This window comes from Oncorhynchus mykiss, chromosome 4, assembly GCF_013265735.2.
Source record: "Oncorhynchus mykiss isolate Arlee chromosome 4, USDA_OmykA_1.1, whole genome shotgun sequence".
Lineage (NCBI taxonomy): Eukaryota > Metazoa > Chordata > Actinopteri > Salmoniformes > Salmonidae > Oncorhynchus > Oncorhynchus mykiss.
In genome coordinates, this window is record NC_048568.1 from 14,497,386 (window position 1) to 14,514,173 (window position 16,788).

A 16,788-nucleotide genomic window follows, 5' to 3' on the forward strand; every position below is an offset into this window, starting at 1 on the left:
TGGCATATCGCCAGAGAACACAGGCACTGTTTAGTAGCACTTCATGGCCAGGCCGAACCCTGACCAGCTCAGCCCTGTACACACAAATACCATACCGACTCGGGCAGCACAGAGGCAGATAGGCCAGGCCTGTGTTAGTCTATGGGCATGGACATGGCTCTGAGGTTGATTTATAGATGCTGGAGAAGGTGCTAGAGAAAGCGTAGCTCTGCGAACATGTCCCCAGGGTCATTACACTTCCTCTGGCACACGCAGGAAGTTATCCACTGCATCTTCCAGTGCACGTTGGAACCGCCCTTGCACTTGAAGTTGACGGTCACCATTTTGGATTTGTTGGGGATGCAACAGCGCTTGTCAGTGCAGATGCCGCAGTAAGTGGGTTTGAAACTTTTGGTGCTAGTGCACCCAGACAGGGTCAGCTTCTCTGCTTTCTTAGCCTGGAACTTGGGCTTGCACGTCTTTCCTCTCAGCATCTAGAGGGAAAAGGGACATAGTTAAATCTTCTCTTGTCATATGATAGATTGATAGAAACCCTATCATACTTCTGCTCTCCTTTTGTGAACATACAGTGCCTTCAGAAAGAATTCACAGTCCTTGACTTTTCACATTTTGTTGTGCTACAAAGTGAAATAAAAATAGATTTGTTAAAGATCTACACAAAATACTATGTCAAAATGGATATAAAGTCATTGTAAAGGGTTTAAACACGGTTTCCCATGCGTGTTCAATGAACCATAAAAAATGAATGAACATGCACCTGTGGAATGGTCATTAAGATACTAACAGCTTACAGACGGTAGGCAATTAAGGTCACAGTTATGAAAACTTAGGACACTAAAGAGGCCTTTCTACGGACTCTGAAAAACACAGAAAGAAAGATGCCCAAGGTCCCTGCTAAACTGCGTGAACGTGCCTTAGGCATGCTGCAAGGAGGCATGAGGACTGCAGATGTGGCCAGGGCAATACGTTGCAATGTCCATACTGTGAGATGCCTAAGACAGGACGGACAACTGATTGTCCTCGCAGTGGCAGACCACGTGTAACAACACCTGCACAGGATAGGTACATCCGAACATCACACCTGTGGGACAGGTACAGGATGGCAACAACAACTGCCCGAGTTACACCAGGAATGCACAATCCCTCCATCAGTGCTCAGACTGTCCGAAATAGACTGAGATAGGCTGGACTGAGGGCTTGTAGGCCCTGTTGTAAGGCAGGTCCTCACCAGACATCACCGACAACAACGTCGCCTATGGGCACAAACCCACCGTCGCTGTACCAGACAGGACTGACAAAAAGTGCTCTTCACTGACGAGTCGTGGTTTTGCCTCACCAGGGGTAATGGTCGGATTTGCGTTTATCGTCGAAGGAATGAGCATTACACAGGCCTGTGCTCTGGAGCGGGATCGATTTGGAGGTGGTTGGTCCGTTATGGTCTGGGGCGGTGTGTCACAGCATCATCGGACTGAGCTTGTTGTCATTGCAGGCAATCTCAACGCTGTGCGTTACAGGGAAGGCATCCTCATGTTGTACCCTTCCTGCAGGCTCATCATGACATGACCCTCCAGCATGATTTTCCTGCAAGACATGTCCAGCGAAGAGCCCGGATCTCAATCCCATTGAGCACGTCTGGGACCTGTTGGATCGGAGGGTGAGGGCTAGGGCCATTCCTCCCAGAAATGTCAGGGAACTTGCAGGTACCTTGGTGGAAGAGTGGGGTGACATCTCACAGAAAGAACTGGCAAATCTGGTGCAGTCCATGAGGAGGAGATGCACTGCATTACTTAATGCAGCCGGTGGCCACACCAGACACTGACTGTTACTTTTGATTTTGACCCCCCCTTTGTTCAGGGACACATTATTCCATTTCTGTTAATCACATGTCTGTGGAACTTGTTCTGTTTATATCTCAGTTGTTGAATCTTATGTTCATACAAATATTTACACATGTTACGTTTGCTGAAAATAAACGCAGTTGACAGTGAGATGGATTGTACAATATTTGCACATGATCTTTTTAAATTTCTTCAAATTCTGTCAAGGTGGTTGTTGATCATTGCTAGACAGCCATTTTCAAGTCTTGCCATGGATTTTCAAGACAATTTAAGTCAAACTGTATCTAGGCCACTCCATGTCATCTTGATAAGCAACTCCAGTGTATATCCCCCCCCCCCCCCCCCCGGAAAATCCCTATTCTTTGCCGATGACAAACGTACCCATAACAACAGCCACTACCATTCTTGAAAATATGAAGAGTGGTACTCTGTGATGTGTTGTGTTGGATTTGCACCAACCATAACGCTTTGTATTACGGACATAAAGTTAGTTTCTTTGTCACGTTTTTTTCTGTATTATTTTCATGCCGTATTACAAACAGGATGAATGTTTTGGAATGTTTTTTTATTCTGTACAGGCTTCCTTCTTTTCACTCTGTCATTTAGTGAGTAGCTACAATGTTGATCCATCCTCAGTTTTCTCCTATCACACCCATTAAACTCTTAACTGTTTTAAAGTCACCGTTGGCCTCATGGTGTAATCCCTGAGCGGTTTTCTTTCTCTCCGGCAACTGAGTTAGGAAGGACGCCTGTATATTCTTAGTGAGCATATTGATACACCATCCAACGTGTAATTTATAAGTTCACCATGCTCAAAGGGATATTCAATGTCTGCTATTTTACCTATCTACCAATGTGTGCCCTTCTTTGCGAGGCATTGGAAAACCTGGTTGAATCTATGTCTAAAAGCCACTGCTCGACTGAGGGACCCTACAGATGATTGTAAGTGTGGGGTACAGAGATGAGGTAGTCATTTAAAAATCATGTTAAATACAATTATTGCACAGAGTGAGTCCATGCAACTTATTATGTGACTTGTTAAGCACATTTTACTCCTGAACTTATTTAGGCTTGCCATAAAATGGTTGAATACTTATTGACTCAAGACATTGCAGCTTTTCATTTGTAAACATTTCTAAAAGCATAATACCACTTTGATATTGTGGGGTATTGTGTGTAGGCCAGTGACGACATCATCTCAATCTAACCCATTTTAAATGCAGGCTGTAATACAACAAAATGTGGAAAAAGTCAAAAGGTGTGAATTCTTTCTGAAGGCACTATATACAGTAGTTCCCAGACCATTGTCATATTTTCAGAATTAGAAATATCACTGGGTGTTTTGGGCGTACAAGTCAGTTATTTAACATTTCACCGATCACCATCAGAACACATCTCTCAGAGAAGAGCCAAGCTGATCAGTGGTCAGTCACCTGGACGGACTTCATGATGCTCTTCTCACACGGCCGCAACAGGCAGAGGCGGCGGTCCTTCCTCATCTCACACTTGCCGTTGTCATTGTTGACCCGGACTGAGATACCCAGGCCGCAGGTCTTGGAGCAGGGGCTCCACGGAGTGGTCTGGATCAGGCAATTCTTCTTCCAGGCTAAAGGAGGATCCCTGTAAGCTTTCGGTTTTACAGTATTAAAAGGGCATCGCTAGAGGAAGGAACCCGGCCTGTACGCCGCCATGCTGCTATAGAGCACATGCTGTTCAGAGTGAATCAAGAGCTCTCGGTCCTCAGTCATTCTGCCTGCTAAAGATGATTGGAAAGCTCAGTTGGAGAGAAATTATCTTTAGGCGGGCCATGATGTCAAGATGGTTTCAATTGCCTCTTTGTAAGGTTTGAAGTCAGTGATTGCAAACATATTTGATTTGTGTGTTGGCAATATCAAAAACATCAACACCTAGTGACGGCTAACCTTTCAGATTCACTAGAAAGCAGGACGTTTGTGTTTATCAAGCCAAGCAAAGCGAACATTTACTCAAATATATCAAAAGAAGCATACTTAAAAGAGGCATTGGTGCTTTTGATGGAAAGTGAACTAGAGCTCTCTCTATGGACGTTTGTGCATGACTGGAACCATCCACCCTACTCCCTCTGTGTGGCTAACCACAGTCAGTCAGCCACACTCCATCCACCCTCTGCACTTCCCAGCCAAAGTAAACAAAAACGCCACCCTCTTTCCATCCAGCTTTTACAGCAATTAGCATTCCAGGGCAGACAAGCTGGCGGTTCTGGCCCTGGTTTTCCCTGCAAACACACACCTGGCATTGCGGCCATGTTTGGTGTGTCCTGCTGGTGTTTTCTGGAGGCACCAGGGGCGCTCTGCAGGCCAGCTGGCAGGGGTGCGTTGCTCCTCAGAGGGGCAGGACCCAGGAGACCAGCGGGCTTCTGGATGAAGGCCGGGGTGCAGCCGATGGCTCCCGCGATGCACGTGCATTTATACAGCGGGCTGGGCTGGAAGGCCTCGCCGTTCTCATAGTGGGCCCCATTCAGGTCACAACCAACTGCCATCAAGTCTACAGAGAAGGAGATGGGGAAACTGAACACGACTCGGTTGACTGGCCTGTGCACTGCTTGCAGCAGTCTTCTGGTCTTAGTGTGTTTCTATTAGTGTGGTTGGCCTTGGGGTGTTTGCCTGATTGATATATGTGTGCGACCTACTGGGTTCTTTGCATGATCAAAGAGACTAAAGGTAAATGACTCTACCAATCCCATGGAACTACAGGTTTATGCAAATCTACAATCCTGAGTGAGTAGCATGGGATTAAAGTATTTAGCTGTAGTACAGTTTCTAGCCAGGTCTTTGAAGTAGCTGGGTCCTATTACACAATCCAGCTCCTGCCCCCTCTGAAAAAAAGTTATTGACCTTGAGACATTCAGTCATACATTGACTTTTAACTCTTATGAATAGCCCGAAGGGGTAACATATGAAATGAAAAGTTCACTCACAAGCGCAGACTCCGACCTCATATCGCGGCTGGTCATTAGAGAAGTCGCAGTACATGCCCTTGTGGGGGTCGCAGATGTCCCTCTCGTTGCAGGCCTCTCCTATCTGCCGGGCGCAGCTCTTACAGCAGCCACAGCCGTCCAGCACTGAGCTGACCCCCGGGGCACACTGGGGCTTGGCCTTGCACTTACACGGCCACTGGCACAACTGTTTCCTCTCCAACACGGCCTTGCCTCCTCGCGGACCAGACAGCTGCCCACCATGGTTCTGAGCCCTGCATAGAGGCTGGAGGGAAGGTAGGAAGGACAGGGTTCTTGTAGGGTTTTTAATATGTAACATTTGTTTAACCTTTGTTTAACTAGGCAAGTCAGTTAAGAACAAAGTCTTATTTACAATGACGGCCTACACCGGCCAAACCCGGACGACGCTGGGCCAATTGTGCCCCGCCCTATGGGACTACCAATCACACTCGGTTGTGATACAGCCTGGAATTGAACCAGGGTGTCTGTAGTGACGCCTCAAGCACCGAGATGCAGTGCCTTTGACCTCTGCACCACTCAGGATCTCCATGTGGTGCAGTGGTAAAATACCACTGCTTGGGAGGTGGAATTAACAGGCTAACGATTTACTTTGATTACATAGCCATAATGCATTCATTACACACCTATAAGCATTTCATTAACTTGCTCTAACAGGTCCTAACCACATTGTTAAATGTTAATTAATAATTAACTATATCCATCGCATATTAGTATACATTGTGTGTATAAGGTAGTTGAATTTGATTGATTAGATTACTTGTTAGATTTTAATGCAGTCGAAACTAGAAGCACAAGCATTTCCCTACACTCGCATTAACATCTGCTAACCATGTGTATGTGACCAATTGAATTTGATTTGATTTGATCTATAGTGCATTCATGTCATGCTATGCAAGAGCTCACATGTAGGTATCTTAATAGATGCATAATTGCAATGACACTGTAGTGTGCTTCTGCCATACCAGTGTTAGTGAATATGCCTAAACGCCAAGCTAGGGCTGTGACGGTCATGTAATTTTGTCAGCCGGTTATTGTCATGCAAAAGACTTGCCGGTCTCACACCATTAACGTGGCCTGCGGTTATGAGGCCAGTTGGACGTACTGCCCCCCCTTTCGACACACACACACTTTTTGCTCTCAGAACAGACTCAATTCATTGGGGCATGTGTCGAAAGCGTTCCACAGGAATGCTGGCATATGTTGACTCCAATGCTTCTCACAGTTGTGTCAAGAATGGCTGAATGTCCTTTGGGTGGTGTACCATTCTTGATACACACAGGAAACCTAGCAGCGTTGCAGTTCTTGACACGAAGTGGGGCGCCTGGCACCTGCTACCATACCCCGTTAAAAAGCACTTACATTTGTTGTCTTGCCCATTCATCCTCTGAACGGCGCACATACACAATCCATGTCTCAAGGCATTGAAGGTCCTTTCTGCAGCATTGAAGGTCCTCAAGAACACAGTGACCTTCATCATTCTTAAATGGAAGAAGTTTGAAACCAGCAAGACTCTTCCTAGAGCTGGCCGCCCGGCCAAACTGAGCAATCTGGGGAGAAGGGCCTTGGTCATGGAGGTGACCAAGAACCCGATGGTCACTCTGACAGAGCTCCAGAGTTCCTCTGTGGAGATGGGAGAACCTTCCAGAAGGACAACCATCTCTGCAGCACTCCACCAATAAGGCCTTTATGGTAGAGTGGCCAGACGAAAGCCACTCTTCAGTAAAAGGAACATGACAGCCCGCTTGGAGTTTGCCAAAAGACACCAAAATGACTCTCAGACCATGAGAAACAAGATTCTCTGGTCTGATGAAACAAAGATTGAACTCTTTGGCCTAAATGCCAAGCATCACGTCTGGAGGAAACCTGGCACCATCCCTATGGTGAAGCATGGTGGTGGCAGCATCATGCTGTGGTAATGTTTTTCAGCAGCAGGGCCTGGGAGACTAGTCAGGATCGAGGCATAAATGAACGGAGGAAAGTACAGAGAGATCTTTAATGAAAACCTGCTCCAGAGCACTCAGGCCCTCAGATTGGGGCGATGGTTCACCTTCCAACAGTAGAAGTACCCTAAGCACACAGCCAAGATAACACAGGAGTGGCTTAGGGACAAGTCTCTGAATGTCGTTGGGTGTCCCAGCCAGAGCCCAGACTTGAACCCGATCTAACATCTGTGGAGAGACCTGATGATTAACGTGAGAGACCTGATGATTAATGATGATTAACATGTTTACATTGTGCCAGGGGCTTAGCTAGCTACATTAGTAGCTAAGTAGTCAGGTCTAAGTATTTTTTAAGTATTTTTAGTAGCTGAGTATTTTTTATAAGTGAGGCATGTTTATAAATGCTTTAGAAATCAGAAAATAGCAATGACAGTACAATGACTGCATAGAATTCATAGACCTTATAATGTTGGTGTTATAGATCAGCGTGGCAAACTGCACAGGTATGCAGGCTTCACATGCTCGTGAGAAATAGGAAACTGGGAAGTGGTAAGTCAGACATGATTGTGTTCAAGTGCTTTTGAAGTCGGACATTTTAGCTAGCTTGATAAAGTTGCTAACATTGCTAATAATAAAGTTAGCTAGCTTGCTTAACAATATGGTCAGACTAGCAACATTATCCATATTGATACGGTTGTATTGTCAAACTTAATTGTCATTTTTTTGGTTGAAAAGGTGAAAAAAAGTCAGTGGTAAAATGTCACAACTCAGCAAATCGGGTGACAACATTTTCTCCGTTTCCCACTTTTACTTTTAATTCCGACTTGGAGGGTCATTCAAGTGAAAGTTCCCACTGGGAACTAGGAGCTTTCGCTAACTCTGATAGCACGTGAACGCAGCATTAATTACCATGAAGTGCTTAGCTATCAATGCATTATGAATGGGAAAATAGATTTAACTTTGACTTTGACTGAATAGAATTCATACATAGACCCTTCATGCGTGCGTTATAAACCAGTATGGCCAATTTAGGTCTAATTATGATGTGAAGCAGGGCTGTTACAGTTCTTTTTCACTTTGGTGCAATTTTCACAAGTATGTGGTACATTTTCACAACTCTAAGCAAAAATCTAAGCATCAAAATGGTTTCAAAACTAAGCACATTTTTATTTGCTGAGTACAGCAAACAAATCCACAAAGTCACTTGTTCACTGCACCAAATCACTCTTTCAATTTGGATACATATTCAATCAAAATATCTACTTTTCAAAATGAACTTTACTTTTGATATGATTTTCTTGTAATTTGTTAACAATATAATCGACTATCACTTAATCAAACTACTCAAAACGAATAACTACTGAACCAAATGATGTAGTGTCTAGTTAAATTATATAGTTTATTAACTGCTGAACACTGTACAATTCTATCAATGTATAAGTTGGACATTAAGTTATGTTGGAATGTAGAACCAAATCATATATGGATGTGGCTGTAAATACTCCTTCATCATTCTCCATTGCTTCAATAGGACAAAGTGGACAGAGTCACTATGTGCTATCCTTTGGAATGATAGTGTAGTGTACAATGCACTGCTGAAATCCTTGGGTTGTATATAACAATATATTCCATTCATTATATACATTTATTTGATACACTGTAGGCTGACAGGCAATACTGTACTGTATCAGTTGCATAGAAAGGTGATCTTGTATAATGTTGCATGGGGCAGAAATGTCATACAAAACCAATATTTCTGATGATTTGTTCTACTGTAAAAGGATAATGAACTGTAAAACATACATATTTCTCAACATGCTCACAACCTGCCATTTCATACAATTTTTTTTTTTTTTTTAAATGTCAACTAATCGTAAAATACTGTATGGAAAATGATACCATCTACTATTGTTTATATTCAGCACTTCAAAAATAACAGTTTTGAAATGTGTATCATGTATTATTTGCAATTGGATTCAATTGGTAGTTAAAATGACTTAAATGGTGAGCCTTTCATTATTTGATGTATTGGTGACAAAACTAAATGTTCTCATGGTATTTCACGGAAAACGTAGATTTTTCATGAATGACTCATGGGTGAATGCACAATCGAAGGTTCTGAACATAAGATTGGGGACATTACACGTCTTATCGGTTTTGTACTTAAGAGTTTTTAAAATATACCACTTACATCCAAGTGATTGGAAATAATTCTAATGAGTTATATTTTGACCCTCAACTACGACCCTCAACTACAGGAATTGGTGAGAAGGTAAGACACGGGCCTATAGGGGGGTTGGTTGTTTAGCAACAAAACCGATATGTGCGCCACTTTTGGGAAAAACAGACAGAGTTGGCTAGTTGTTGTAAACTATATTTAGTTTCCAAATGTGTATTGAAAATATAAATACATTTGCACGAAGAGCACTTGTCTCTCAATACGTCGTTACAGTTGTTTGTTCGCTAGCTAGAGAATTTTAGCCATATTAGCATTGTCATGAAATCAGCCAAAACACCTCAAAGCAAGTCGTATCACGAACTACATAAAACTAGCTGAAACAAGCCACCTACGATTCCCCACATGGAAGCTTCTTGTCATTGTTGCTAGCTATCTGACCGTTCAGAATCATAACAACGCACGGCGTCCGGCACCATCGCAACATTTTCGTATACCTTTTGGCGAATTGACTAACATTGGTATACAGAAGCACTCTTTTATAGAAAATAAAAACAACTGCCATAATGATGACGCTACACTTTCATTGTAATGTTGCATCTACTGTATTAAGATACCAAAATATTAGCTATTGCATAGCATGACACGAATGCGGTTGGGACCTGTTATAAAATGTTAATGAAATGCTTATAGACGTGTAATACTGTAAATGTGTTATGGATATGTAGTCTAAGTTAATCGTTACCCAATAGGTAACAAAGCCTGCGATTGTGTTGCCTTATGTGACTTCATATAGTTTTGCCTTTGGTAAATTCTTGGTAAAGTTTAAAGTTCACCAAGAAGTCACCTAAGATAGAACATTCAGAACATTCACAACAGTCAAGAGGCTACGAACAAGGATGAAAAGATTAGAACACCAAAACAATGCAGGACTAGTAACATGGTGTTCTTACAAAAGTATCAACAAATTCCATTAGTGAATTATAAAAATCGATCTTAGGCAAAAAATTATAGAAATTATATCAGTATTAATAGTGATAGAATTCAGATTGGCATTTTGATACACACAACATATCATACATACCTGATGTGTAAATTTCTTTACAATCTTTGTCTTTTTCATTCCATAATCAGCAATGACCTGTTATTAATCTAGAAATTGCCATGTTTAAATCAACATGGAGCCCTCGAAAAACCTCTTCAGCCCGTGAACAAGTAGCTCCTTTGTACATTAGCAGTAAGTCGCAGTATTTAGGTCAGTTTAACTGGGAGCAATTCATTTCTGTTCCAACATACAGAAATTCTATAGCACAGATTTAAAATGTATTATATAAAAAAGGTACAACTCTATGGAATGTCCATTGATTATGATCAGGGCTGCAAATGGATGGTATATTATTTGACATTTTCTAAATTTACCAGTAAACTACTGGAATTTTGGTAACTTTCAAGGAATGTATGGAATTTTATCAGATGACATCTATTGGCCTTTTTGGGTACTTCAGATAATCATTATCAACTGACTTGCTGTTAAGTCTAGGGCTGATTTCAAGGTTTTACTGTTAACCTACAAAGCATTGCATGGACTTGCTCCTACTATCTCTCTGATTTGGTCCTGCCATACATATCTACACATATGCCATGGTCACAAGACGCAGGCCTTCTTATTGTCCCAGAATTTCTAAGCAAACAGGTGGAGGTGGGGATTTCTCCTATAGAGCTCCATTTTTATGGAATGGTCTGCCGATCCATGTGAGAGACGCAGACTCTGTCTCTCAACCTTTAAGTCCTTACTGAAGACTCAACTCTTCAGTAGGTCCTATGATTGAGTGTAGTCTGGCTCAGGAGTGTGAAAGTGAACGGCAAGGCACTGGAGTGACGAACCACACTTGCTGTTTTTGCCTAGCTGGCTCTCCCCTCGCCACATCGATTTTCTGCCTCTGACCCTATTACGGGGGCCTCCCATGCCATCCCTAGGGCGCATCACAACATGCTAGGCTTTTTTTTGCTATACTCGACTTGAGCCACTGACGTGATCTTTCTGTCCGGTTTTGTACCCCCCTCAGGCTCGTATGGTTAAGGAGATCTTTGTGGGCTTTATTCTGCCTTGTCTCAGGGTAGTACGTTAGTGGTCTGTTGATTTCCCTTTGGTGGTGTGGGGGCTGTGCTTTGGCGAAGTGAGTGTGGGGGGCAAGGGTCTGTCTGTCCTATCTGGTGCACTGTGTGATCTCAAAACTTTATTGTCCTTTCTGGTGTCCCGTGTGATCTTAGACATGCACTTTATGACAATAAAAACAGAGATATTAATAAGGGCAAAGTACCCTGTTTTTGCAATCTTGGAAAACCATTGTAAACCAAAAATATTTCCCCAAAACCTGATTACAATCTCAACAATTTTTTCTACTAAATGGCCGTACTCTTATAATTTTACCTGGCACAGCCAGAAGAGGACTGGACACCCCTCGGAGGATGGTTCCTCTCTAGGTTTCTTCCTAGGTTCCAGCATTTTTTGGGAGTTTTTCGTAGCCACTGTGCTACATCTGCATTGTTTGCTCTTTGGTGTTTTAGGCTGGGTATCTGTATAGCAATTTGTGACAACTGTTGTTGTAAAACGGGCTTTATAAAATACATTTGATTGATTGGTTATGCCAAATATTGGAATCCTTTCTACCAGGTTTACAGAATGCGCTCATTTGAAAAGCACAGCGAACCTCATACCTCTTGCCCTCTTTTGCCAGGAACGTCTTTTAAAAAGTGACGTGAAGGGAACCCCTTTGACTGCGACTTTACTGTGACGTTACCTCACTCAGCAAGCCTCAATAGTAATTTCCTGCCACTGTAGAATTAGCCACTCATTCAAAACAAAACCTTGAATCAAGTTGTAAATATGAAATAAGGCCAAGAAAACACTTTAACCTAGAAAGTAACGTAAGTACCCAAAATTGTAAAGTGTGAATAACATCTGTTCAACTGATGCCTTAATTACAACCCTACCACCTTTCTCTATGGTTTGTTGTCAACACCTTTTTCTGGTTCTCCCTGAGTATCACATCAAGCCTGGTCCTATCAGAAACCGCGGAGACACAACCCATCATTATTGTTAAGAGAAAAGGAAAGTCGCAGCTCTTACCTGTTGAGCTAGAATGACCAGGAGCAAAGAGTAGAGCAGAGATAGCATCTTTTAAGTACCCAGGTTTGGGTGAACTCTGGGAGCTCGAGAACGAAGGAGTGTGAAGGAGGGATAGCGACCGAGAGAGGAGGGGGAAAGGGAAAGAGAGATTGAGGGAGCTGACCTGGTGGAGAGGCACAAAGCACCCCTCTGTCTCCTTCAAGCACACCTTTCTGTGGCTTACTGATCCGAAGGAGAAATATTTAACTTCATAACTTCTGGTATGCTCTTAGACCTCCAAGTCTGACCCACTTGTTTATCCCCCAGTCTGTAGATCTATTGGCTAACACAAGCACATTCATATTGGATTCATCTGTGCTTCATTCTCAAACCTTGTAGCTTTCAGTTAAAAACATATTTGAAACCACACTATACGGACACATTTTAGATGAACATGTTTACACCACACACATACTCTAAAGATAGACAGTATATGTGAATGAATTTATATAGAAGTGATATTCTCAAGCAGGAGTGTACAGGGTTTTTCGTCGTGTGGTGCTGGGCATGTCCTTGTTTTGGTGGACCTGGATATATTTAAGGTAACATTCCTTAATTATTTACACTGTGTAAAGAGGTCCCTCTCACAGCCAGTAACCTACCTCAAACCCCTAACACAACAATCGACTACTACAGTTACAGAAAATAACAGGTCATTGATCTTTTTTTTGCTTCAATTTACTGTGGTATGAGCATATTATTTTGAATTTTTGAAATCACTTTTTGAATGAAAATAATCCAATCAAAAATGATTAGAAAACCGTAATCATTCGTTTAAATGTAGTGCTCATCTGAGATACTGTAGAGCAGGTTATGATCATTCTCTCTGTAAAAACACCAGGAAGTCATTTTAATTTTGGATATCTTTTCCCAGGTATTCCCACGCATAATAGAGAGACACTTGATCATATACAAATGTGACTGTATACATTGTTATGTTTTAGTCAAATATTATATCTGTTTGGGATTCTGAAAATGTCCCAGTTCTTCCATAGCCTGCATACTCACCAAACATGTCACCCACTGACCATGCTTGGGATGCTCTGGGTCGACATGTGTGACAGTGTTTTCCAGTTCCCGGCAATACCCAGCAACTTGGTTTTCTGATCCGCGCCCCTACTTTTTTTTAAAGGTACAGTGCTGTGAAAAAGTATTTGCCCCCTTCCTGATTTCTTGTTTTTTTTGCACATTTGTCACACTTAAATGTTTCAGATCATCAAACAAATGTTTATATTACACAAAGATAACCCAAGTAAACACAAAATGCAGTATTTATTAAGGGAAAAAAGCTATCTGAACCTTCATGGCCCTATGTGACAAAGTAATTGCCCCCCCTTGTTAAATCATGAATTTACTATGGTTAATCACATTTTTTGGAAAGCTGAGTTAAATTTCACTAGCCACACCCATGCCTGATTACTGCCAGACCTGTTGAATCAAGAAATCATTTAAATAGAACCTGTCTGACAAAGTGAAGTAAGCCAAAAAATCTCAAAAAGCTAAACATCATGCCGCGATCCAAAGAAATTCAGGAACAGATGAGAAACAAAGTAATTGACATCTATCAGTCTGGAAAGGGTTCCAAAGCCATGTATAAAGCTTTGGGACTGCAGTGAACCACGGTGAGGGACATTATCCACAAATGGAGAAAATTTGGAACAGTGGTGAACCTTCCCAGGAGTGGCCGGCCTACCGAAATTACCCCCACGACTCATCCAAGAGGTCACAAAAGAACTCACAACAACATCTAAAGAACTGCAGGCCGGACTTGCCTCAGTTAAGGTCAGTGTTCATGACTCAACCATAAGAAAAAGCCTGGGCAAAAATGGCATCCATGGCAGAGTTCCAAGGCGAAAACCACTGCTGACCAAAAACAACATGAAGGCTCATCTCACTTTTGGCAAAATAAAACATCTTGATGACCCCCAAAACTTTTGGGAAAATATTCTGTGGACTGACGAGACAAAAGTTGAACTTTTTGGAAGGTGTGCGTCCCGTTACATCTGGCGTAAAAGTAACACAGCATTTCAGAAAAAGAACATCATACCAACAGTCAAATATGGTGCTGGTAGTGTGATGGTCTGGTGCTGATTTGCTGCTTCAGGACCTGGACAACTTGCTATGATTGCTATGATTGATGGAACCATGAATTCTGCTCTCTACCAAAAAATCCTGAAGGAGAATGTACGGCCATCTGTTAGTGACCTCAAGCTTAAGCGCATTTGGGTTTTGCAGCAGGAAAATGATCCAAAACACACCAGCAAGTCCACCTCTGAATGCTTTTGGAGTGGCCTAGTCAAAGTTCGGATTTGAATCCGATTGAGATGCTATGGCGTGACCTTGAAAAGGCTGTTCATGCTCGAAAACCATCCAGTGTGGCTGAATTAAAATAATTCTGCAAAGAAGAGTGGGCCAAAATTCCTCCACAGCGATGTGAAAGACTAATTTCCAGTTATCGCAAACGCTTGATTGCAGTTGTTGCTGCTGAGGGTTGGCACAACCAGTTATTAGGTTTAGGGGGCAATTACTTTTTCACATAGGGCCATGAAGGTTCGGATAGTTTTGTTTCCTTAATAAATTAAATTATCACTTAAACTGCATTTTGTGTTTACTTGGGTTATCTTTGTGTAATATTTACATTTGTTTGATCTGAAATATTTAAGTGTGAAAAATTTGCAAAGAAATCAGGAAGGGGGCAAATACTTTTTCACAGCACTGTATCTGTGACCAACAGATGCATATCTGTATTCCCAGTCATGTGAAATCCATAGATTAGGGCCTAATCAATTTATTAAAATTGACTGATTTCCTTATATTAACTGTAACTAAGTAAAATCTTTGAAGTTATTGCATGTTGCGTTTATATTTTTGTTCAGTATAGTATGCCCTAATGTTCCCTTCTGACTGGTGTTGGGTAGTAGTAGTAGTGGTAGTAGTAATAGTAGTTTGTACAAAGGGTTGGTCAAAACAAGCATTGTGATTGGTTAAAGTGTTGTAAGCGGTACACATTTATTTTTCATTTGTTGTTAAAAATACAAATCAACAATTTGCATTGTTACATCATACAAAACAGAACACAGGTATTAACGAGAAAATACTAAAACATATAAAAAAATATCAAGTAATCAAAAAATAAACAATTCTAGTGCAATTGTAATCACTCTGAAAATATCTTATAATGATTCGGGGAAAATGTTATTCTTGTTCTTATTCACTAGGGTTAATGTTTTAATAAAATAGTTACATTCAATTAAAAAAAGTGTTATTTTGGTATTGAATTTTTGTTTGTGTATAAAGTATTTGGCCACAAGAATAAGAAAATGCACAATAATTTCAATGGTCTTATTATCATTGCAATAGTAACATATTATATCTTTCATGTCAAAAACATAGGCATTGTTCATAATGGTAAATAAGTATTTTGCAAGATTTTCCCAAAATTCTGACACAAATTTACATTCAAAGAACAAGTGAGACAGATTCTCACCTTCTTTTTCACAGAAAACACAGATATCATCTATAGCCACAAATTTGGATATCATAGAATTACATCTTATGTAAAAATGTTGAAGTGCACTTCCATAACTTTGTTTGGTATACAGTATTTGTAAGGCCTTAACCATGCATTTTTCTAGACAATGTCAGGAATAAGCGTGTTCCAGAAATGTTTTCCTCTCGGTGTAAGTTGGTTTTGTGAATTAAGAATTTGTCTTATATATTTATTACAACAAGCTCTCTCAAGTAAGCCCACGCCTTCCAATCTGAGTTCTGGATAAACTTTGTGATCATTACCAAAGCTAAGATGAGTTTTCATTAGTGTAGTTAGACCACTGGGAATGGCTTTGATCACAGAAATAAACTCTCTGAAAGGTATTGGAAACTCTTTCAATGTTATAAATTGTTCATATGTGAGAATATTACCATCGTTGTAGAAAATATCAAGAACAAGGTCAATATTCCTCATGCAAGCTGGGGTAGAACAATGACTTATTCCTTATAGTTATGTCTGAATTATTCCACAAAAGAGCTTTATGTGGGGAAAAATTGTGCAGGAAACATATTTTCCAGGCCATTAAAGCTTGTTGGTGAAACTTAGCCAATTTGGCGGGTAATCTTTCAAGAATATAATTACATTTCAGTAAAAATTGAAGACCTCCCAACTTGTTAAACACATTATTTGGAATTAAATACCATATTGAATCAGTATTGATCAAACATCTTTTGATCAATACTTGGGGCGGCAGGGTAGCCTAGTTGTTAGAGTGTTGGACTAGTAACTGAAAGGTTGGACGTTCAAATCCCTGAGCTGACAAGGTACAAATCTGTTGTTCTGCCCCTGAACAGGCAGTTAACCCACTGTTCCTAGGTCGTAATTGAAAATAAGAATTTGTTCTTAACTGACTCGCCTAGTTAAATAAAGGTAAAAATATGTATATATATATATATATTTTCAACCAGATCATTTTGGTTGTGGAATTATCTCTAGATATTCTGAATAATGCAAATGTATATGGCTTAACCATTTTCAACAAAGAAAATTTCCCAACTGGCTGATGATACTACTCTTTTCTTAAGAGACAAAGACCAGGTCGCCCATGCCCTTAACGCTATAACTGCCTTTTCTATTGCATCAGGATTAAAACGGAATGTTTCTACATGTGAAATCTTGT

General features: G+C 41.1%; 2 protein-coding genes across 6 annotated transcripts in view; one reads left to right on the forward strand and one right to left on the reverse strand.

The window, feature by feature from the left end:
- Nucleotides 1-154: 154 nt before the first annotated feature.
- ccn6 (cellular communication network factor 6) lies at nucleotides 155-12,310 on the reverse strand. 3 transcript variants are annotated; one of them, XM_036975685.1, is made up of 5 exons: nucleotides 12,080-12,310; nucleotides 4,795-5,077; nucleotides 4,107-4,361; nucleotides 3,272-3,444; nucleotides 155-473 (listed from the first exon to the last, which is right to left on the reverse strand). In XM_036975685.1, exons 1-5 carry the CDS (start codon nucleotides 12,125-12,127, stop codon nucleotides 192-194), a joined length of 1,041 nt encoding a protein of 346 aa, XP_036831580.1. In that variant the 5' UTR covers nucleotides 12,128-12,310; the 3' UTR covers nucleotides 155-191. The 3 variants fall into 3 exon arrangements, with proteins under 3 accessions (XP_036831580.1, XP_021455949.2, XP_021455950.1); XM_021600274.2 differs by having other exon boundaries at nucleotides 3,272-3,465; nucleotides 12,080-12,309; XM_021600275.2 differs by lacking the exon at nucleotides 12,080-12,310 and adding an exon at nucleotides 10,034-10,191 and having other exon boundaries at nucleotides 3,272-3,465.
- si:dkey-119m7.4 (uncharacterized protein LOC560629 homolog) overlaps nucleotides 6,920-16,788 on the forward strand; it is a 36,872-nt gene continuing 27,003 nt past the window's right edge. Inside the window, exon 1 of one of the 3 annotated variants that reach the window (XR_005051466.1) lies at nucleotides 6,920-9,045. The gene's annotated coding sequence lies outside the window, so the exon portion shown is untranslated. The remainder of the gene's footprint in view (nucleotides 9,046-16,788) is intronic. The other 2 variants (XM_036975683.1, XM_036975684.1) reach the window with 2 other exon arrangements.